Raw genomic sequence first — 22,263 nt, forward strand, 5'->3', positions numbered from 1 at the left:
ACCTGTGCTCTCCTGCCCTGGCCATCCAGTTCTCCCCAGGGCAGCCAGTGCCCTGCATCTTGTGTATCCCTCCAGATACTCTATACATATACAACCAAATGCACGTACACATATTTCCCCCGATTTCCAAAATGGTAACACACACTCCATTCTCTTAAGCATCTTGCTTTTTTTCACCTAACACTATGCCTTAGAGATAGCTCTGTATCAGAAGATTTGGGAGGTTTTGGGTAGCATTTCAGGTGTTCCCAGTCTATTTAACCCATCCCCTACTAATGGGTGCTTAATGTGTTTCCAGTCTCTTGCTTTTGCAATCAGTACTGACTGCAGTAAATTACACTGTACATCCAAGATTTCAGAGTAAAGGATAAATTCCTAGAGGCGGAATTGCTGGATTAAAGAGAGCATGTGCATTTGAAATCTGTATAGCTACTGCTAAAAATGCACCCCATAGAGGCCTTCCTCATGCCCACCAGCAGGGATGAAAGTGAGTTGGGATGAATTAGGGAGGTTTAAGGTAGAAAGAAACTTGTGAGATTTTCTATGTATCTATGTATCTATGTATCTATCTATCTATGTATCTATTTACGTATCTATCTGTGTATCTATCTATCTACCAATCTATCTATCTGTCTCAGACCAAAGCTTCCCCCCATGGGCTCATGGGGACTCCTCAGAGATCTACAAAGCTCCACCAGCTGAACTTTTGAAGTCCTGCAGGATTCACGTCTTTCCATTGACACATAACAGGGCAAACAACCTGCTTTCTAGACCAGCATCTTCCACTAATTAACCATGTGATCTAATGTATTAGTTTGTTTTCATGCTGCTGACAAAGACATACCCGAGACTGGGAAGAAGAAGAGGTTTAATGAACTTACAGTTCCACATGCCTGGGGAGGCTTCACAATCCTGGCGGAAGGCAAGGAGGAGCATGTCACGTCTTACATGGATGGCAGCAGGCAAAGAGAGAGCTTGTGTAGGGGAGCTCCTCTTTATGAAGCCATCAGATCTCGTGAGACTAATTCACTGTCACGAGAACAGCTCGGGAAAGACTTGCCCCCATAATTCAATTACCTCCCACTGGGTCCCTCCCACAACATGTGGGAATTCAAGACGAGATTTGTGTGGGGACACAGCCAAACCACATCACCTAAGAAAGAAAGTTGTCCTCTCTGAGTCTCAGTTTCCTAATCTATAAAAGGGGATGATAATCCCTGCTTTGCCTCCAGTGAGGGGGTGTCATGGGGCTCAGATGTAAATGCCTGGGACACATGAGGAGAATGGCTATGAGTACTCGACCCAAATCCAGCGGGGCTTCAGCCCTTGATGGGTTAAGTGCACAGGCTCCTGTGAGAGTCAGGTGGACCGGCAGAGAAAATCCACAAGAGAAACAAAGGCAGCATTCTGGAAGCAGGAACACAGGTGAGGGGCCCCCCTGCTTCCCAGCTGGGAAGGATGCTGAAACAGAAGGCTCTGGATGGGAGTGGGGAAGCAGATGCCTCCCAGGAACAACACTGACAAATTCTATAAATGCCCAGGGCCTGACCACACCTGCGTCAAAAGATAAAACAGAATTTTCAAACGCTCCGAGCCGAGGATGCAGAATTTGATCCATATGGCCCCATGGGGCCCCTCTGCCCCTCTGGAGGCTCAGCCTGAACCACAGTGCTGCTCCCCCTGCGTCTCCTGGAAAATCGCTCCTTAGGACCAGTGCTCAGGGGGGTTGCTGGGAAAACAAGGGAGCACCTCTGCAGCTCTCCTTACTCATTTCCAGATGGCCCTTCTAATGGGGTATGTATCAGGGGACACGGCAAACAGGGTGCCTGTTTCCCCACAATCTTGCCCATTGGGACATTCACATTACCACAGTGTTTAAAACTGCTAACTGAGCAGGTACAAAGTGGCAGCACAGAGAGCATATTCTCTTCATAAAAGCCCAGGTCCCTGAATCGGGCAGGCTTAGTTTGAATCCTATTTCTGTGATTTTTCTAACTGTGGGATCTTGGGCAAGTTACTTAACCTCTCTGTGCCTCAATTTAAAATAACATTATTAATTGTTAATAAAATAATAATAATAGATACAGGCCAGGCACGGTGGCTCACACCTGTAATTCCAGCACTTTGGGAGGCCGAGGCAGGCGGATCACTTGAGGTCAGGAGTTCGAGAACAGCCTGGACAACATGGCGAAACCCCTTCTCTACTAAAAATACACACACACAAAATAGCCAGGCGTGGTGGCACATGCCCATAGTCTCAGTTATTTGGGAGGCTGAGGCATGAGAATCCAGAATCTCTTGAACACAGGAGGTGTGGGTCACAGTGAGCCGAGATCATGCCACTGCACTCCAGCCTGGGCGACAGAGCGAGACTCTGCCTCAAAAAAAAAAAAGAAAGAAAAAATAAAAATAAAATAAAACAGAAATAATAATAATAGTATCTCTCTGCTATGGTTTGGACGTGGTTTGTTTGGCCCCAGCGAGTCTCATGTTGAAATGTGATCCCAGTGTTGGAAGTGGGGCCTGGTGGGAGGTGTCTGGATCCTGGGGGGAGGTGTCTGGATCCTGGGGGAAGGGCCCTTCTGGTGAGTGAGTTCTCACTTTGTTCTGCAAGAACTGCTTGTTAAAAGGAGCCTCGCACCCCTTCCTCTCTCTCCTGCCATGTGGAGCCTGCTCCCTTTTGCCTCCCCCCATGAGTGGAGGCAGCCTGAGGCCTCACCAATGCAGATGCTGGCGCCACATAAACATGTAGAACCATGAGCCACATAAACCTCTTTTCTTTCTAAATTACCCAGCCTCAGGTGTTCCTTTATGGCAATGCAAAACACACTAGGATACTTCCTCATACGGTTGTTAGGCTCATTTTTAGTAACACTTACATGGTAAATAATATTATTTTATTAATAATAGATCGCCATTTATCAAGTGTTTACTTGGTGTCATTACGCCAAGTAAAAGGCTGTACAGCATAGAGGTCAATGGCACAAACTCGGGTAGAGACAGGTCTGAATCCGGTTCTATCACCAACGAACTGTGTGACCTTGAGCAGGTCACTTAACTGCTCCAACCCCCAGTTTCCTTATGTGTAAAATGAGTATAATACTCGGGAGTCAGCTGTGGGGTCAAGTTAATCTGTGTAAAGCACTTAGACCAGTACTCTGGCCCATGAGTACCATGTAAGTGTTGGCTGCTGTTGTTTACTCAGAGCCTGGCAAGTCCTTAACCCTCAGTAGATAGGCTGTGATGGGAGGGGTGCCCCTAGCACTGAGGGAGGCACCTGCCAGCCCAGCTGGACAGTGGGGCTCGGGGCTCCCTCTTGCCCTCTGATGGACACAGAAGGAAGAAGCTGGGTGGAAGCTCAAAGATGCACTTGTGGGCTTCAGTGGGAGGGAATGAAGGGGGAACACACTCTTCTTTCATGGAGTCTGTTCCCCAGCAAGAATCCCTTCGACACTGAGCTACTGGAAGGGTTAAAGTGAATACAACTTTTACACTATTCTCTTTCGGAAGTCCCATGATGTAGAACTTCCCAGCGTAAAGCTTTGGCCAGATGCTGCAGGAACTCCCGTGCCTTCCCAAGCGTTCCCCACACACCCTGCCTCCTCCCTCCCTTCGGAAAGATGGTTTAATGGCTGAAGCGGGCTCTCAGCTACAAAGGCATGCTCTGAATCTCTCTGAACTTTGCTTAGGTCATACACAAGGTTCTGCGCACCCAGGATACAAGGAGCAACAACAACAAAGAGAAAACCTCTCTCTCAGGCCCAGAGTCTCTCCGGGCACCAGTGTGTCTGGGCAGCCTGGCAGGGGCCCTCACCACTGGACCATGTATTCAAAACACACCTTTACGGAGAGCGGGACTGCAAGGTTATAGGCACCAGGAGTCAACGAGACAGGAGATAAAGTTTACATCTCAGCAGGACACAGACAAACCAAAGTAAAATATTGTGATAAGTGCTTTGCAGAGAATTTCAATAGGTAATAAAATAGAGTAGAAGGACAGAGGGGTCCTGCTTCGGACTGGGTGGTTAGGAAAGAGCTCTGGAGAAGAAGACATTTACGTTGAAGCTGGAAAGACTGGAAAGACAAGAAAGAGGCAGCTGTGAAAAATCAGGAGGGAGAGAGCATTCTGCGCAGAGGAATGGAGAGAAACTGCACAGCTAGACAGGAGTGAACAGGAGATGAGAGACGGGGTCTCGCTATGTGGTCCAGGCTGGTCTCGAACTCCTGGCCTCAAGCGATACTCCTACGTCAGGTTCCCAAAGTATTAGGATTACAGGTGTGGGCCACCAACAGCCCTGGCCCACAGGAGTGTTTTAAACAAAGGAGGAACAAGATGTAATTTACATTTGTGAATGATCCTTCTGGCTGCTCGTTAGAGATGAGCAGGGCAGGACCACCGAAGAAGTGGAGAGGATGATAGCCAGGAGGGTGCTGGACTCAAGACCTAGTTTAAATAAGGAAGCATTTACAGGACTCTCAAAAGGAAAGGATGGGCATGGGGGTGTGGCCAGGGAAAGAGGAATTTTGGGCTTGAAGCACTGCAAAGACAGTGTGTCATTTACTAAGATGAGGAAGATGGGGAGAGGAGCCGGTCTGGGCATGGAAATCCAGAATTCTGTGTTGGACGAGGTAAGCGTGAGATGCCATATGGTGACAGCTGAATGGGCAGCTGGGCAGCCGAGATGGGAACTGAGGGAAGGGGAAAGGACGGAGACACGAATGGGGGAAGTCAGCAAGAACTGGTGTGCAGAGCGAGGGGACTGTGGGACTGCAGGGCCCACCAGGAGCAGGGAGCCTGCCTGGGACAAGGCGTTGGACTCCCTCTCCACAGTCAAGCTTACCCGGAGGACCCAGCAGAGGCCAAGGGGAAAGAAGAGCCTGTGAGGGTGGCAGGAAACACAGAAGAGTGGGGGCCACAGATGCCAGGAGCAGCTGGTGGCTGGGTGCGTGGAATCTCAGAATGGAATGATGGTGGATTTAGCAGCTTGGAGGTCATCGGTGACCTTGACAAGACAGTCTTGGTGGAATAGTGGGACATGGGGTGAACTTCTCATCACCTCTTTCCCAATTCTCTTCCTCCTGAGGACCCCTCGTGTAGGCCAGAACTCAGGGAGTCACCCGGAGCCCTCCCTCTCTCACCCGCACCTCTTCACCCCTCCAGCGCTCCACTTCCCAACTCGCTCAACTCCGTCTCTGCTTCTCCGTCTGCTCCAACCTCAGTTTAGGTCACACTTCCTTTTCCTCGGGCTTCCGACTGGCCCTGACCGACTGCTCGGCTGCTCAGCTGCTACTCTCCTCTCCCCCAGGCCACCTGCAACAACTTCCCCAGATGGCTCTAAAATGCACATCTGACCCTGAGTCTCCAGTACTCAAGCCTCCCGACTCCCATCACTCTCAAGATGATAGACACGGCCGGGTGCGGTGGCTCACACCTGTAGTCCCAGCACTTTGGGAGGCCGAGGCCAGCGGATCACGAGGTCAAGAGATCAAGACCAGCCTGGCTAACATGGTGAAACCCCGTCTCTACTAAAAATACAAAAATTAGCTGGGCGTGGTGGCGTGCTCCTGTAGTCCCAGTTTCTCTGGAGGTTGAGGTAGGAGACTCACTTGAACCCGGGGCGCAGAGGCTGCAGTGAGCTGAGATTGTGCCACTGTACTCCAGCCTGGGCGACAGAGTGTCTCAAAAAAAAAAAAAAAAAAAAAAAAAGATGATAGACTCCGTGTCTAAATGACCCGACCCCTGCCTCCTCCAGCCCTTTCATCTCCCCTCACTCCTAAAGGGTACCAGCATATACCACCCCGAAATATGCCTCTTTAGCATATGGATTCCTTAGACCTAAAGGTATTTGAAAACCAGTAGAAGCAGAAGCTATTAACCTCCCCTAACTGCCTGAAAATAGAGTATACATTTTCCCTTTCATAAAAGAAATTCCCATTTGATATTTCTGCACCAGGAAGAGAGCTACTTCCACCCGAGAGACTCTCACCTGCATAGCAAGAAAATCCTTATTTCCCACACAGGTCCTCCCTCACCTTGCCTCCCACCCCAGAACCCCAAACCTCTTTTTCTTGATTTAGCCTAATATGGTATATATGCCTCCATCATCTGGCCACCTCCTTGAGCCACATTTTTCTTTGCACATTTAAAGCTGTTTTTTTTTCTTTCTTTTTACTCTGTGTTTCATCAGTTATGAGGGGACAGGGAAAATATTTTTCTCTCCAACACTCCCCCACATCTGCCCCTCCACTGCAGCCTTGGAAAGCTCCTTCTTTTTTACCTGCTTCTCTTGTTTTCTCCTGCTCATCCCTCAGCTAAAGCATCACCTCCTCCAGGAAGCCTTCCCTGACTGCTTCCCACCCTCTCGGACACCTGGCTGTGACCGATGGCCACTCACCTGCTGCACAGGCTCGATGGTCAGCTCCATGTAGCGACTGATTGCTGTCATTGTCCTCAGTGACTTGCAGTGTGACAGTGTGGTGAGAGGCACCCAATCCGAATTCTTGCAAGTAGAGGCAGGGAGACAGAAAGGGGAATTCTCAAAGTCAGGAGGCATTTTCTAAAAACAAGGTCACATTTTATTCAAAAGGACCCCCGTGGTATTTTCTCTCTCTCTCTTTTTTTTTTTTTTAACAGCATATCTCACTTTCTGCTTCCTATAAGATGTGTCTTATCTTTCACTTTGAGGTCACAGTAATTTAGTGTTTCCCAAATTTTGCCGCATAGTAGAATCAGCAAAGAATCTTTTTTTTTTTTTGTAGCGACCAGTTTCACTGTACTGCCCAGGTTGGTCTCAAAGTCCTGGGCTCAAGTGATCCATGAGTGACCCTCCCACTTCGGCCTCCCAAAGTGCTGGGATGACAGGCGTGAGCCACCACACCTGGCCTATTCTGCTTTTTAAGATCCCCAGCTGAGCAGCGATCTGGAGTGAAGCTGTGATCGAGGCACTGCCTTCCAGCCTAGGGGACAGAGTGAGACCCTGTCGTACAAACAAAACAAAACAACGAATGTTTACTTCCCACCTCCAGACATTCTGATTTCATTGGTACGAGATGCAATCGGGAAGTGGATCGTTTAAACGCTCCCCAGATGATTCTAACGTGGAGCCAAGTTTGGGAACCACTGCAATAGGTGCCAAATAAGTGCTTTTGCAAAGCTGTGCTTCTCTAACCTTGGCGCACATCAGAAGCACCCTGTGGGCTTTGCTAAAATACAGATTGCGGCCGGGTGCGGTGGCTCACGCCTGTAATCCCAGCACTTTGGGAGGCCGAGGCAGGCTGATCACCTGAGGTTAGGAGTGCGAGACCAGCCTGGTCCACATGGTGAAACCCTGTCTCTACTAAAAATACAAAAATTGGCCGGGCAAGGTGGCGTGTGTCTGTAATCCTAGCTACGCGGGAGGCTGAGGCAGAAGAATCGCTTGAACCCAGGAGGTGGAGGTTGCAGCGAGCTGAGATCATGCCACTGCACTCCGGCCTGGACAACAGTGAGACTCCATCTCAAAAATAAATAAATAAATAAATAAATAAATAAATAAATAAATAAAATACAGATTGCTGGACCACACCCTCAGTTTCAGATTCAGGAGATCTGGGTGGAGCCCCCAAATCTGCATTTCTCACAATTTCCCAGGTAATCCTGGTCTACGGCCCACACTTTGAGAACCATTGCTCTGAAGAACTGCTAGAGACTCCAGAGGCTTCTACTTCTCTCTTCAGAATTCCAAGACACACAGGGCTCTGTTAATATTTTGGCCCCCTTTTGGAATATAATTTCCTACCAGTTGCTAGCAAGAAATGAAAATAACTTCCCACTAGGGCCTCACGGAAACGTGGCTCTTTGGTCTGGGCACCTATATGAAAAATGCTTTCCTCTGCGTCACACACACCACGACCTTCTATTTCACGGACTCAGTTGGATCACATTGTTAAGCCATTTGGAGAACATTCGGAGGGGCAGTTTTTGTTTTTGTCGGTCCAAATGCACTCCCCATCACTTCCTCCATCCTGGCTACGGAGGAGGTGACTCACAGCCTCACACCCACTATCTAAGTTAGTGAAGAGCCCAGGTAATAGATGAGAATTTTTTCAAAAAAAAAAAAAAATAGAAATCTTAGAAAAGAGGGAGGCACTTTATATTCAAGTCCTTACAAGCTTTCTTTGAGTTACTTTCTCAACTATTTGGAACCAAAAACTTTTGATGAAGACAAATGGCCTCAATTAGAGTAAGTTCTGGCTACTTGTAGAGGTCATCTGTTTAAATCAATAAAAGGAGACACATTAACTTTAGCTGGTGGCATGACATAATTGTAAAGGTTTGATATTACTGTAAACGACACTTATTTTTTATTTTTATTTATATATTTATTTATTTTCTTGAGACAGAGTTTCACTTTGTTGCCCAGGCTGGAGTACAGTGGCACAATCCCGGCTCACCGCAACCTCCGCCTCCTCGGTTCAAGCGATTCTCGTGTCTCAGCCTCCTGAGTAGCTGGGATTACAGGCGCCCACCACCACGCCCAGCTGATTTTTGTATTTTTAAGTAGAGACGGAGTTTCACCATGTTGCCCAGGCTGGTCTCGAACTCCTGAGCTCAGGCAATCGGCCCGTCTCGGCCTCCCAAAGTGCTGGGATTACAGGCATGAGCTACCGTGCCTGGCTTAATCAACACTTTTAAAAAAAAGTTTTTTCTTGAGACAGAGTTGTGCTCTTGTTGCCTAGGCTGGAGTGCAATGGCGCGATCTCGGCTCACGGCAACCTCCGCCTCCCAGGTTCAAGCAATTCTCCTGCCTCAGCCTCCTGAGTAGCTGGAATTACAGGCGTGTGCCACCACACCCGGCTAATTTTTATATTTTTAGTAGAGACAGGGGTTTCACCACGTTGGTCAGGCTGGTCTTGAACTCCTGACCTCGTGATGCACCTGCCTCAGCCTCCCAAAGTGTGGGATTACAGGCATGAGCCACTGCGCCTGGCCTCCTAAACAACACTTTTAAAGATCAGATTTCTAGCATAAAAAAAAAACAGGAAATAGGCCGGGCCTGGTAGCTCACGCCTGTAATCCCAGCACTTTGGGAGGCCGAGGTGGGCGGATCATCTGAGGTCGGGAGTTCGAGACCAGCCTGACCGACATGGAGAAACCCAGTCTCTACTAAAAACACAAAATTAGCCGGGCATGGTGGCGCATGCCTGCAATCCCTGCTACTCAGGAGGCTGAGGCAGGAGAATCGCTTGAACCTGGGAGGCGGAGGTTGCAGTGAGCCAAGATCGTGCCAGGGCACTCCAGCCTGGGCAACAGAGCAAAACTCTGTCTCAAAAAACAAAACAAAACAAAAAAAACAAAAAAACACAAGGAATAGAGTAAGTAGTTACATTGCAGTGACCACAAATAGCAAATGGGTCCTTGTGGCTTGAGAGGGCTTTTTAGAGGCAGCATCACAAGCCGATCCCCAAAGGCTGGATCACGTAGCTGGGCATGATGACAGACTCTGGAGCACTGTGAGAGGTGGTGGTAATGATGTGGATGCTAAAGATGCACGTGAAAGTGGGAATACAATTTTTGAAGTAATATGAGTGAAAATCATATAATTTATTTATGTTTTTGAGATGGGGTCTCACTCTGTAGCTCAGGTTGTAGTGCAGTGGCGCCATCTTGGCTCACTGCAACCTCTGCCTCCAGGATCAAGAGATCCTCCTGCCTCAGCCTCCTAAGTAGCTGCAACTACAGGCGTGCACCACCACACCCAGCCAATTTTTTTTTGTATTTTTGGTAGAGGCAGGGTTTCACCCTGTTGCCCAGGCTAGTCTTGAGCTCCTGAGCTCAAGCAATTCGCCTGCCTTGGCCACCCAAAGTGCTGGGATTACAGGCATGAGCCACTGCACCCGGCCGAAAATCACATTATCTAAAAATGAATATATTAAGGTATGTAGCATGTGAACTTAACTACCAGTAAGTAAATTATTCAAAAGCATCAAGTGGGCATTTGACTATTCCATCTACATTGCTAAAAATATAAGTCATTACGTGATCAAAAAAATTTCAAAACATTTGTATAATTGGGAAACCAGAGGATCCTATGGCATTCAGGCTTCCCTTAGCTTTGAACATAAACGGTAGCTTTTTAAAGTGACCAACCGGGCTGGGTACCACGGCTCATGCCTGTAATCCCAGCAGTTTGGGAGGCCAAGGTGGGCAGATCACCTGAGGTGAGGAGTTCGAGACCAGCCTGGCCAACATGGTGAAACACCATCCGTCTCTACTAAAAATACAAAAAATTAGCCGGGCGTGGTGACATGTGCCTGTAATCCCAGCAACTTGGGAGGCCGAGGCAGGAGAATCACTTGAACCTGGGAAGCGGAGGTTGCAGTGAGCTGAGATTGTGTTACTGCACTCCAGCCTGGGCAACAGAGCAAGACTCCATCTCAATCGATCAATCAATCAATCAATAGATTAAAAAAAAAATAAAGTGACCAACTGGGCAAGCAGGGAGGGACTTCTGGAGTTCCCAAGCCCTGGCCCTCATGGAGGCTCACTGCCCCGTCCACTCCATGCCAGTAAACAGGATGGGCCCGTTACATGTCATGTGTTAGGTTTGGCCACTGTTCCCTCAGCAAGACAGGACAGCTGTCTGAGTAGCCTGCAGAGAACACTGGGCAGGCAGCTTTCACACGTCCGCAGTATCCTGCTGTTTCTCAAGATACTGTTGCTGGGACCAGAGTTTCCCAGCCAGAGAGACCTTGTCCTCGTTCCTCGCCTCCTGGTTTTCTTCCTCTTTCTCTGCACACGTCAAAAGGGCTTGGGTGTCAGGGCTCTCTCTGGCTTCCTTGGCAAATCCTAAGGCCTGTCTCATCTTGCTCTTCATCACACACGAAAGGAAAATAATCTGAGATGGTGTAAGTTAAGGTAGGAAGCAGAATATTCCAGCTGCCTAGCACGGCCCTTCACCCCTTCACACCACGTTGCCACACCCTTCCCTACTCACCTGCTTTCCTCCCTCCCCCGTATTATCCTGCCTGGGACAGAGAGGAGCTCACCTGAAGACAGGGCTAGGGTGGATGTTCCTGTCCCCACGAGGGCCCCGCATCCACTGTGACCACGTCCCTAACAAGGACTTGGTAAATATTTGCCAAACTAAAGCATTTTGGAAAACATCTTTCTTGACGGGCCTGGCTTCCAGTGACAATACATGTGGTGGGTTGAATAGTGTCCCTCAAAATTCAGATCCACCTCTGAATGTGACCTTTTTTTTTTGAGACGGAGTCTCGCTCTGTCACCCAGGCTGGAGTGCGGTGGTATGATCTTAGCTCACTGCAACCCCTGCCTCCTCAGTTCAAGCGATTCTCTTGCCTCAGCCTCCCAAGTAGCTGGGATTACAGGCATCTGCCATCATGCCCGGGTAATTTTTGTGCTTTTAGTAGAGACGGGGTTTCACCGTGTTGGCCAGGCTGGTCTCAAACTCCTGACCTCAGGTGATCCACCCGTCTTGGCTTCCCAAAATGCTGGGATTACAGGGGTGAGTCACCGCGCCCGGCCCAGACGGTGACCTTATTCGGAAATAGGGTCCTTGCTGATACAATTAGACAATGAAGTCATAGTGGATTGGACTGGGCCCTAACTCCAACAGCTGGGGTCCCTATAAGAAAAGGAGACACATGAAGATACACAAAGGGAAGAAGGCCACGTGAAGGGTGAGGCAGAAATGAAAACGATGCTGCCATGCGTCAAGGGACACCAGGAGCCACTAGCGGCTGGAAGAGGCAAGCGAAGATTCCCCTCTTAGCGCCTGAAGACGGTGTGGCCCTGTCTTGCCTTCACACACACCCCACCACCAACACGCCATAGCCATTAACCACAGTCAGCGTCTAAAAATACAAAACTTTTTAGTCTCCACTAAAAATACAAAAATTAGCCAGATGTGTTGGCATGCACCTGTAGTCCCAGCTACTCGGGAGGCTGAGGCAGGAGAATTGCTTGAAATTGGGAGGTGAAGCTGCAGTGAGCCGAGATCAGGTCACGCCACTGCACTCCAGCCTGGGTAACACAGCGAGACTCCATCTCAAAAGAAAAAAAAAAAAAAAAAAAGGAAACATAAAACTACAAATAATTGCATTTGTGTTTGCCTGCCCCAAGCTTCAAACCACTCCCTGACTGCTGGGAGAGCTCCATCTAGCAAGAGAAAAGGAGGGTGGGGCAGGGGCAGTGAGAGGAGGAGACACAGGCCTCCTCTGGTTGCAAGCAGGGAGCTCCCCAGGCCTGGGGTGGATACAGCGAGGTCCAGAGCTGCACGGCCGAGGGAGGTCAGGAACCAGGGTGTGGCCCGCAGCAGGTACTCAGGCTGCCGGTCGTGGGCCACAATGGCTGAAGCATAGAGGAGGCCAGCCAGGGCCGACAGGAGCCGGGTCCACAGGTGGATGGAGGGAAATGTCTTCCCCCGGCACTGGGCAGAGAGAGGGAGGAGCTGGGTGGGAGAAGCAGCAGATCACAAGACCCAGGGCCCTCAGTGGCACAGCAGGTTGCGGGGCAAGCCCTCTGCCCGCAGCCAGTCCCCCAGGACAATACTTCTGTTAGACTTCCAGCTTTTGCTCGAGCTGCTGCTTCTGCCTGTCAAACTCCTACTCATCCCTCAGAACCTGGCTTCAACTTAACTCTGGGAAACCTCCCCTTACCAACTCCACCCTAAGGGGAGCAAGCAACTCCCTTTTCTGGTGGGCCCTAACACATCCCTCCAGCAGAGTACCTTTGATTGATCATGACTCAGCTCTTTACACAGTCAGAGGGCTCCTGAGAGCTGGGCAGGGGTCCTCACCATCTCAGTGCCCAGCACCTGACGCTGGGCATCGGCTTACCAATGTCCGCTGGGAGAAAGTGAGGGGGACTGGGATGGTTTGGACATTTGTCCCCCAAGATCTCATGTTGAGTCGTAATCCCCAGTGTCGGAGGTGGGGCCTGGGGGGAGGTGGTTGGATCATGGGGTGGATTTCTCATGAATGGTTTGGCACCATCCCCTGGGTGCTGTCCTCGCGATAGAGAGTGAGTTCTCCTGAGATCTGGCTCTCTCTCCCTCTCTCTGCCTGCTCACACTTTGCCTTCCGCCATGAGTAAAAGTTCCCGGAGGCCTCCGCAGAAGCCCAGCAGATGCTGGCATCATGCTTGGGAGCCTGCAAAACCGTGAGCCAATTACACCTCGTTTCTTTATAAGTGACCCAGCCTGAGGCAATCCTTTAGAGCAACACAAGAACAGCCTAACACAGAGACTGAATCAGAAGAGCTGAGGCCTGGCGCTTCTCTCCCTGGGACCACTGATTCTGACCCAGGTCACATGGGGAAGATCCGAAAAATGAGAGATGATATTCTGGAAATTTTAAAGCCAAGAGAACATTTCTGGAGAATACGTAATAAAACTATTGGTTCAATAAAAGGAAATATGCACTATTTATATTTATATGTAAGTAGCCTTTATATACAGAAAGTCACTATATATATATGAATATGTATATACACAAACACTATATATTTCTGATTATATACTTATATAAATATATGAATAAAAATTATAGTTTATATATTAAACTCATTAGATGAGTTATAAATAAACTAAATTATAATTCATTAGATGAGTTCATATATATAAATTATAATTTTTATATAATTTAGTTTTATATAAATTAAATTATATATAGTTAAGTTTATAATTTAGTTTATATATATAATTCAGTTTATATATAATACATATAAAATGTAGTTTATATATTATATATAAACTATATATTATATATAAACTATATATAATATATAATCTATGTATATAATATATATAAACTATATATATAATATATATAAACTATATATAATATATATATAAACTACACACATAATATATATAAACTATATATATAATATATAAAAACTATATATAATATATATAAACTACATATAATATATAAACTATATATATAATATATATAAACTATATATAATATATATAAACTATATATAAACTATATATAATATATATATAAACTATATATAATATATATATATACTATATATAATATATATATATAAACTCATTAGATGAGTCATTAAATATGTTCATTTGGTGACCATATTTACAGATATATAGGCCTTGGCTAGGGAATGGGAAAAATTCAGGAGAAAAAGCATGTTTTGGCCGATTTTGTCCCATTTTAAATTTAATTCTCAAAAACAATCCTTAAGAGTGTCACATTTCCTTCTGTGTCCCCTCCAGTTTTGTCCCCAGGCCTCCCTGTGTCTGGCCTGCCCCCTGAAGACTGCTTAACCGAGAGAGCAGAGTCCCACGCTTCTCCGTGGAGCGGCCGGCTGGGAGGGTGAGCCCTGGCCCACTGGGCCCAGAGGCTGAGGGTGGAGACGACGCCCTTTCCCATCGGCCCTTCATATCTCACACAGGAAGCAGCACTGCTATGGCTAAAGGTGCTTGGGGCCCCCTGACCTAACCACCCAGCACCATGTTACAGAGTACACTGACGGCCAGAGGGGAGGTGGTGGGCAGAGCGGGGCTGGGCCTGGGCCTCCTGCCTCTTGGCCTTGCTCTTGCTGCTGCTCAGGATGAACCGCACTGGGGAGCCCTCTGCCCTCGCTCGCATGCTAAGCCAGCGACAGTGCCCACTGTCCTCCAAATCAGTCTCTTCTCAGGGTCAGTCCTGGGGCCGACCCTGAAAAAAATAGAGAGCTCTATTTATCTGCAGTGCCAGACATACAGTAGATGCTTAACCACTGCTTCAAGAACGGAACTGGATTGTGACTGGATGAGACATGGCAGTCCCTCTCCAACCTAGGCAGGCCTTGCCTACAGACAGGACGGAGGCCGGCGGCACGCTCCAGCCTGGGCTGCCTGGCACATCCATGCAAGGGGCTGGAGGCAGGACAGGCCTCGGATGGTCTCTGCAGCTGCCAGGACTCCTGGTGTCAGCACAACGCTTCACTCATCAGTGGGTGTTTCGTACCCCTGTCCCATTCAAGGACTCACTCCTGGAGCAACGGGAACTTTCTCACCAAAGCCACCCAGCCATCTTCTCCTCAGCAACCTCACCATGGCCAAATTAGGAGCAGCTTCTGGGAGAGCCAGGGTCTGAAGCCATGCTGGCCTGGCTTCCCAGAACACCCCAAACCCTGCTGGGTTTCTCCCTATGAAGGGAACCCTAGCTCTGGGCTCTTCCTCCTGGAACCAGAGTCACTGAGAGGCGGCAGCAGCTCCTTCCCTAGAAATACGGCATGTTTCCTTTCCTGAGTCCCCAGGGCAATCTCACCCTATCGTCCTGCCCAGGGGTCCTCAGGCTTCAATACCTTGTAGTGATGGGGAGACGACTACCTCCTAAGGCAGGGGTAATGCTGGCGGCTCTCCAGATGCTGGGCACTGTGCAGTGTCTTACCCTGAAGTTCTTCCTTTTACTCAACAGGAAGGGGCCGGGCACAGTGGCTCACACCTGTAATCCCAGCACTTTAGAAGGCCGAGGCGGGTGGATCACCGAATGTCAGGAGTTTGAGACCAGCCTGGCCAACATGGAGAAACCCCGTCTCTACTAAAAATACAAAAATTAGCTGGGCGTGGTGGTGCATGCCTGTAGTTCCAGCTACTCGGGAGGCTGAGGCAGAAGAATCGCTTGAACCCAGGAGGCGGAGTTTGCAGTGAGCCAAGATCGCGCTATTGCACTCCAGCCTGGCTGACAAGTGAAACCCCGTCTCAAAAAAAAAAAAAAAAAAAAACCAGGAAGGAGCCCACCCCCAACCTCTTCCCTGTCTTGGTTCTGTTCTCTGAGACTTAAGAGAACAAGGCTGCTCTTTCTGCCCCCACACAGCCCTTCTGATTCCTGCACTCATCAGCTTCCTTTTTTCCAGGCCAGATTAAATTGCTCTCTAAGTGTTTGCTGACCCCTACCATGATCAGGCCCCAGGTGCCTGCAATGCAGTGGGAAATGACACAGACAAGGCCACTGCCCTCAAGGTGCTAACATTCCACCTCAGGACCGGGCAGCAACCGGGAAAATAAAGGGGCACGTTTCAGGTTGTTACAGATGCTCTGAAAAAAATAAAGCAGAGTGAGGGGACACAGTGGTGGGGCTGGCCTGGGGGCTGTTTTAGGTGGGGTGGTGTTATGAGTTGCAATGTGTGCCCCCAAAAGATGTTGAAGTCCCTAGGCTGGGCGTGGTGGCTCAAACCTGTGATCCTAGCACTCGGGGAGGCCAGGGCGGGCAGATCACTTGAGGTCAGTAGTTTGAGACCAGCCTGGCCAACATGGTGAAATCTCGTTTCTACTAAAAATACAAAAATTAGCCGGGTGTGGTGGCGTGCGCCTGTAATCCCAGCTACTTGGGAGGCTGAGGCACAGAATCACTGGAACCCGGGAGGCAGAGGCTGCAGTCAGCTGAGATTGCGTCATGCACTCCAGTCTGGGCAACAGAGCGAGACTCTGTCTCAAAAAAAAAGAAAAGATGTTGAAGTCCCAACCCCCAGTGTCTGTGAATGTGACCTTATTTGGAAATAGGGTCTTTGTGGATGATCAAGTCAAGATGAGGTCATTAGGATGGGTCCTATTCCAATGTCGTTATAAAAAGGAGCAAGTCGGACACAGAAAGGTACGGAGGGGAAGGCCGCGTGAAACCCAGGGTTACCACAAGCCAAGGAGCTACCCGAACCTGGGAGAGGAGCGAGGCCTGGAACAGATGCTTCCCTAGTGCCTGCAGAGGGAGCACGGCCCTGCCGGCACCTTGATCTCAGACTTCTGACCGATGGCACCGAGACAATAAACTTCTGTTGTTGAAAGTTAGTGGCACTTTGTTACGACAGCCCTAGGGAGCTACTACCGGTGGCCAGGGCACGGTGCCAGCTTCTTCAAAGGCCTTCGTGCAATGTGGTCTCCCAGCTCTGACACCACCCTGGTGAGCCACCCCGGTGGGCTGCTGAGCTGAGCCCAGTGCTCACCACTCTCCCCTCCATTAATCTAAAGACAGCACAGCTGCTGATGAGGCCCAGGCCCCGCGAGGCTTCTGGCAGTCACAGCATAGAATGCAGCTTCACTGCCTTCACCAACAACCGCAAACAACCCTCCAGCCCTGAATCCTGTTCCCCTGGAGCTGCTATTCAAGCAAGATGCTCTTGGGCAAGTAATTTTTTTTTTAGATGGAGTAGTGCTCAGTCACCTAGGCTGGAGTGCAGCGGCACGATCTCGGCTCACTGCAACCCCCACCTCCTGGATTCAAGTGATCCTCCCTGCCTCGGCCTCCAGAGTAGCTGGGATTACAGGCACCCGCCACCACGCCTGGCTAGTTTTTGTATTTTTGGTAGAGACGGGGTTTCAGCATGTTGGCCAGGATGGCCTTGAACTCCTGACCTCAGGTGATCCACCCGCCTCGGCCTCCCGAAGTGCTGGGATTACAGGCGTGAGCCACTGCGCCCAGCTGATTCTTTTCAGACTAAATGGGCCTACGACATGCCATGGAGTTGAGTTTGCCCACTGTTCCGTCAGTGAGATGGGAACAGTTGTCTCAGAGTCGTCTGCAGAGGAAACTTGGCAGAGCAGCTGTCACACGTCCACAGTGTCTCGCTGTTTCTCAGGCGCTTTCACGCATGGGGGCTTTTCCTGTGTGCTCTCCTCTGCCGATGGCCTTACCCTAGCCTGTGTCCTCAAATTCACGTTCCCTTCTGAGGTAACATGACGCCTCCCCACCACCCCACGGTCTGGCGGTGTAAACAGTTTTCACCCTTGCTCATTTGAAGAGCGTAGGAGCCTTCTCTCTCTCTTCTGAAACCCCAAACATTTGTTTCTGTCTTTCTTGAAGCGTTAGGAGATGCTGCTTCACATTCCCGTGTCTTCCATGAGACTGTGAGCTCCCGGAGGGCAAGCGCTCGTCCCTGCTCACATCTTACTCCCTACAGCACTGGCCGACACAGGGCCTCCCTCAACGTGGATGCCTGGAGAATGCCTGCCAATAAGACACTCTTTTTTTTTTTTTTAGATGGAGTTTTGCTCTTGTTGCCCAGGCTGGAGTGCAGTGGCGCAATCTCAGCTCACTGCAACCTCTGCCTCCCGGGTTCAAGCGATTCTCCGCCTCAGCCTCCAGAGTAGCTGGGATTATAAGCATGCACCACCACGCCTGGCTAATTTTTGGATTTTAGTAGAGACAGGGTTTCACCGTGTTGGTCAGGCTGGTCTCAAACTCCTGACCTCAAGTGATCCGCCCGCCTCGGCCTCCCAAAGTGCTGGGATTCCAGGCGTGAGCCCCCACGCCCGGCCTAAGATCTACACAGAACCTCATACCTGGCTGCCTGGAGTCTCTCAGATCTCTTTCTCTCATGGATTTAGCCTCAGGGGCTTTTTCCTCAGAGCCTGCTTTTCATTTGCTATAGGAAATGGGGAAGAACACACGGGCTTTCCCCGAGAGGCTCCCGCCGTCCTCAGGACGCCCTGGGTTGGCTGCCTATTTTCCACACACACCCACTCCTTGCTGTCATACACACTAAGGCTCTTCCGAAAAAGCTGAGTCCACGTGCATGCACACACGGTGACGCCACACCCCCGCCTCATGACCCTCTCAGGATGCTCCCAGATGCCCTGAGACCTGCCATGTGACCCACAGTCCCAGCCCCACCCCCGGCCTCACAATTCTGGAGAGGGGGGGGATCCGAGAAGCCCAGGAGCCAAAGGCGGCAACGCTACCCAGCAGGTAGCCGAGGATCTCAGTATTTTCCTGCAAGAACGAACAGGTGATCCACCATCAGCACTCTGCAGAGACTGCCCATGTGCCCCAAGAAACAGCCAAAGCTCAGAAGTCCTTTTCTGCTTTTAGAGGGTTTCTTCCAACAAAGGAAGGCTTAACCCCACTCCCCCAGCCCCTGCCTCATCCCACCCTGGGCATTTGGCAGGACATGCAGTACCCCGAGTCCTTCCCACGGTGGCCCAGCCTCACCGGCAGCAGGCTCGCCAGCAGCCTCCGCTGCGGCCCCCGGATGGTGGCTGAAGCCTTCGGGACAGCAACCCAGAGAGCCCAGCACGGGCCCAGGCTCAGCGGCAGGGCCAGGGCAAACACACTAGCCCTGAGCTGCCGCCTCCTCTTCCTCTCTCGGGCTTCCCGATCTGCAACAGACACCAAAATCCCACATGGCTCCTGGAACCCAGACCTTGTCAGATCAGATAGCTGCGTGGGAAGAACTGGTGTCAGCTCCCCACATGATGCTAAAGCGGGTTCCCACGTTATTCTGCAGGCCAGCTCCTCCCCACCCTTCAGGGCCCTGTAGTTGTATCACCTCTTCAAGGAGCCTTTCCTCTCCACCACTGACTGCACACCCCGCCCCCATAACGTGTTGTTCTCCTTCCTCAGGCAGAGATGACATTATCTTCTCTCGTATGCACCTGCACGCAGATAGCAGTGCCTTTTCTGGACTAGAGCTCCTAAGGATAAGGCACCATCCCCTGGTGGTTTCTACAATCTCCGCAGAGCAGAACTAGTACAAGTGTAGTACAAGCATTGACCAGTGAATCAGCGACAGCACCAGTGGGAACTGTGCGCAGGACAAACAGCAATGAGCAGTGTCTTTGTCCTTGAACTGTAAGATAGGCACTCCTCTGAGCAATTCTGTTTATTTTTTCTTTTAGAGATGAGGTCTCACTAGGTTGCCCAGGCTAGAGTTGAACTCCTGGGCTCAAGCAATCTCCCACCTTGGCCTCATGAGTGGCTGGGATTCCGGGTGTAAGCCACTGCCCAGCTCTCTCCTGAGAAACTCTAAGAAGAGCATTTCTCCTCTGGGCAGCACTGAGCCGCTGAGGGCATCCTGCACTACACACTGATGCTGCATCCCCTCTGATTTATTTTTGAGACAGGGTCTTGCTCTGTCACCTAGGCTGGAGTGCAGTGGCACAATCACAGCTCACTGCAGCCTCCACCTCCTGGGCTCAAGTGATCCTCCCACCTCAGTCTCCCAAACAGCTGGGACCACAGGCATGCACCATCATGCCCAGCTACTTTTAAAAATGTTTGTAGGGATAGGGTCTTGCTATGTTGCCCAGGCTGGCCTCAAACTTTTGGCCTCAAGCAATCTTCCTAACTCAGCCTCCCAAAGTGCTGGGATTACAGGCATGAGCCACCGCACCACTTGGTTTATCCCTTTTTTTTTTTTGAGACTGAGTTTTGCTCTTGTTGCCCACGTTGGAGTGCAGTTGTGCGATCTGCAACCTCCAGTTTCCGGGTTTAAGCAATTCTCCTGCCTCAGCTTCCCGAGTAGCTGGGATTATAGGTGCATGCCACCGCATCTAGCTAATTTTCGTATTTTTTTAGTAGAGACAGGGTTTCACCATGTTGGCCAGGCTGGTCTTGAACTCCTGACCTTAAAATGATCTGCTTGCCTCGGCCTCCCAAAGTGCTGGGATTACAGGTGTGGGCCACCATGCCTGGCCCCCTCATCCCCTCTTCGAACAAGGGCCCAAGCACACGGCTGACCCTTCTCAAGGAGCTGCAACTGCAGATACTCGGGGCCACTCATCCTGGCCCAGTCATTTCCAAGTCCTGCTGTGTCTGTGGTGCCCCGTGCCCATTCCTGGCATCCACTTCCAGTAGCTGTGAAGCTTCGTTTGACCACCCCAAACTTGCACACTAAGCTATCACTGCTCATGCCCATGCCCTGCTCCACACCTCCTCCTAGCCTTTGCCCATGCTGCTCTGTGTGCCTGGAGTGCGCTGCCTGTGGCCCCAGCTCTAGTACCCCATGCTTCCTTGACACCAGCAGCCCTTCCCTCCCTCTGGCTGCCCACAGTGTGCACACACCTCCAAGCTGGCAGCCCTAAAGAGATCCTCTCCTTTTTTTGGGGGGGGGGGTGTTGTTTTTGTTTTTTGTTTGTTTTTGAGACGGAGTCTCGCTCTGTCGCCCAGGCTGGAGTGCAACGGCGCAATCTCGGCTCACTGCAACCTCCGCCTCCCGGGTTCAAGCAATTCTCCTGCCTCAGCTTCCCGAGAAGCCAGAACTACAGGCGCCCGCCACCACACTCGGCTAATTTTTGTATTTTTAGTAGAGACAGGGGTTTCACCATGTTGGCCAGGATGGTCTCGATCTCTTGACCTCGTGATCCGCCCACCTCGGTCTCCCACAGTGCTGGGATTACTGGTGTGAGCCACCGTGCCCAGCTCTTCTCCTTTGTGCCTGGCTGGGGCCCACTCAGGGAGTGATAAGGAGTAGGCATTCGGCATGCTGATGAATGAATGGGTGAATAAAGACAGGAAAAGACAGCCACACACTCACCTGAGTTAGACTTGAATTTGGATCCACAGACTGGGAAGAGAATGAACATAAAGTTCACTAAGTCAATAGCTGCTAGGTAGGCACCAGTGAAAACCTGGGAGCAAACGGGAAGAGAGTCTTGGCATTCAAGCATCTTTCCTCAGCCCCTACAGAGTTTGTCATCCGGGACCCTGTATCGCAAAGGTTACACTGATGCGGTGCTTCCTCATGTACTCCTCCAGGGACACCTCCCACCAACCCCGGAAAAGTCCATTATCATGTCCACTTGGCTGATGAGGAGATGAGGTGTTTATATGATTGAACCTAAGGTATGCAGATGCCCACCAGTAGGGTTGGGATAAGAGCCCAGCCCTCCAGCTCTATTCCACACGCTTCCCACTGCGTGAGGCAGTCTCTGCTGTGTACCTTTGGCCCACTGAGCTTCTCTGGCCCTCAGTTTCCCCATCTGTAAAACGAGCAAACTAACAGTGCCTCCCTCAAAGACTGTCAGGAACCTTACTTGAGACAGTACATGGGCAGTGTTTAGACCAGTGTCCATGGGAAAGCAAACTACCTCTAAAGGCACCAGCTCCTCTGATAGTAGAGTTAGCAGTGAAGAACTTGCATTGTGGAGTTTGAATCGTGGAATCTTGGTACTGCTACTTACTAGATGGGTGACCCTTAACCTCTCTATGCTTCAGTCTCCACATCTGTAGAACAGGAATGAGGACACTCATGTCATAGGATGCTGGGATTCCAGGAGTCAACACAAAACGGTCTGTAGTGCCAAGTATGTAGTTAAGTTTTTTTTGTTTTTTTTTTTTTTTGAGACGGAGTCTCACTCTGTTGCCCAGGCTGGAGCACAGTGGCGCGATCTCGGCTCACTGCAAGCTCCACCTCCTGGGTTCACGCCATTCTCCTGCCTCAGCCTCTCGAGAAGCTGGGACTACAGGCACCCGCCACCACGCTCGGCTAATTTTTTTTTGTATTTTTAGTAGAAACGGGGTAGTTTTTAATAAATA

General features: G+C 50.0%; 1 protein-coding gene across 13 annotated transcripts in view; it reads right to left on the reverse strand.

Moving 5' to 3' along the window:
* The window catches only part of TMEM44 (transmembrane protein 44), a 57,818-nt gene that overhangs the window by 29,888 nt on the left and 5,667 nt on the right, over positions 1-22,263 (reverse strand). For 5 of the 13 annotated variants that reach the window (XM_063722603.1, XM_063722592.1, XM_063722596.1 and 2 more), the window contains exons 3-8: positions 21,263-21,356; positions 18,940-19,106; positions 18,634-18,720; positions 12,261-12,452; positions 10,731-10,877; positions 6,396-6,557 (exon numbers count right to left, since the gene is read on the reverse strand). In XM_063722603.1, coding sequence (XP_063578673.1) covers positions 6,396-6,557; positions 10,731-10,877; positions 12,261-12,452; positions 18,634-18,720; positions 18,940-19,106; positions 21,263-21,356 — 849 coding nt within the window. The remainder of the gene's footprint in view (positions 1-6,395; positions 6,558-10,730; positions 10,878-12,260; positions 12,453-18,633; positions 18,721-18,939; positions 19,107-21,262; positions 21,357-22,263) is intronic. The other 8 variants (XM_063722594.1, XM_063722595.1, XM_054550995.2 and 5 more) reach the window with 3 other exon arrangements.

Source organism: Pongo abelii, chromosome 2 (assembly GCF_028885655.2).
Source record: "Pongo abelii isolate AG06213 chromosome 2, NHGRI_mPonAbe1-v2.0_pri, whole genome shotgun sequence".
Taxonomy (NCBI): domain Eukaryota; kingdom Metazoa; phylum Chordata; class Mammalia; order Primates; family Hominidae; genus Pongo; species Pongo abelii.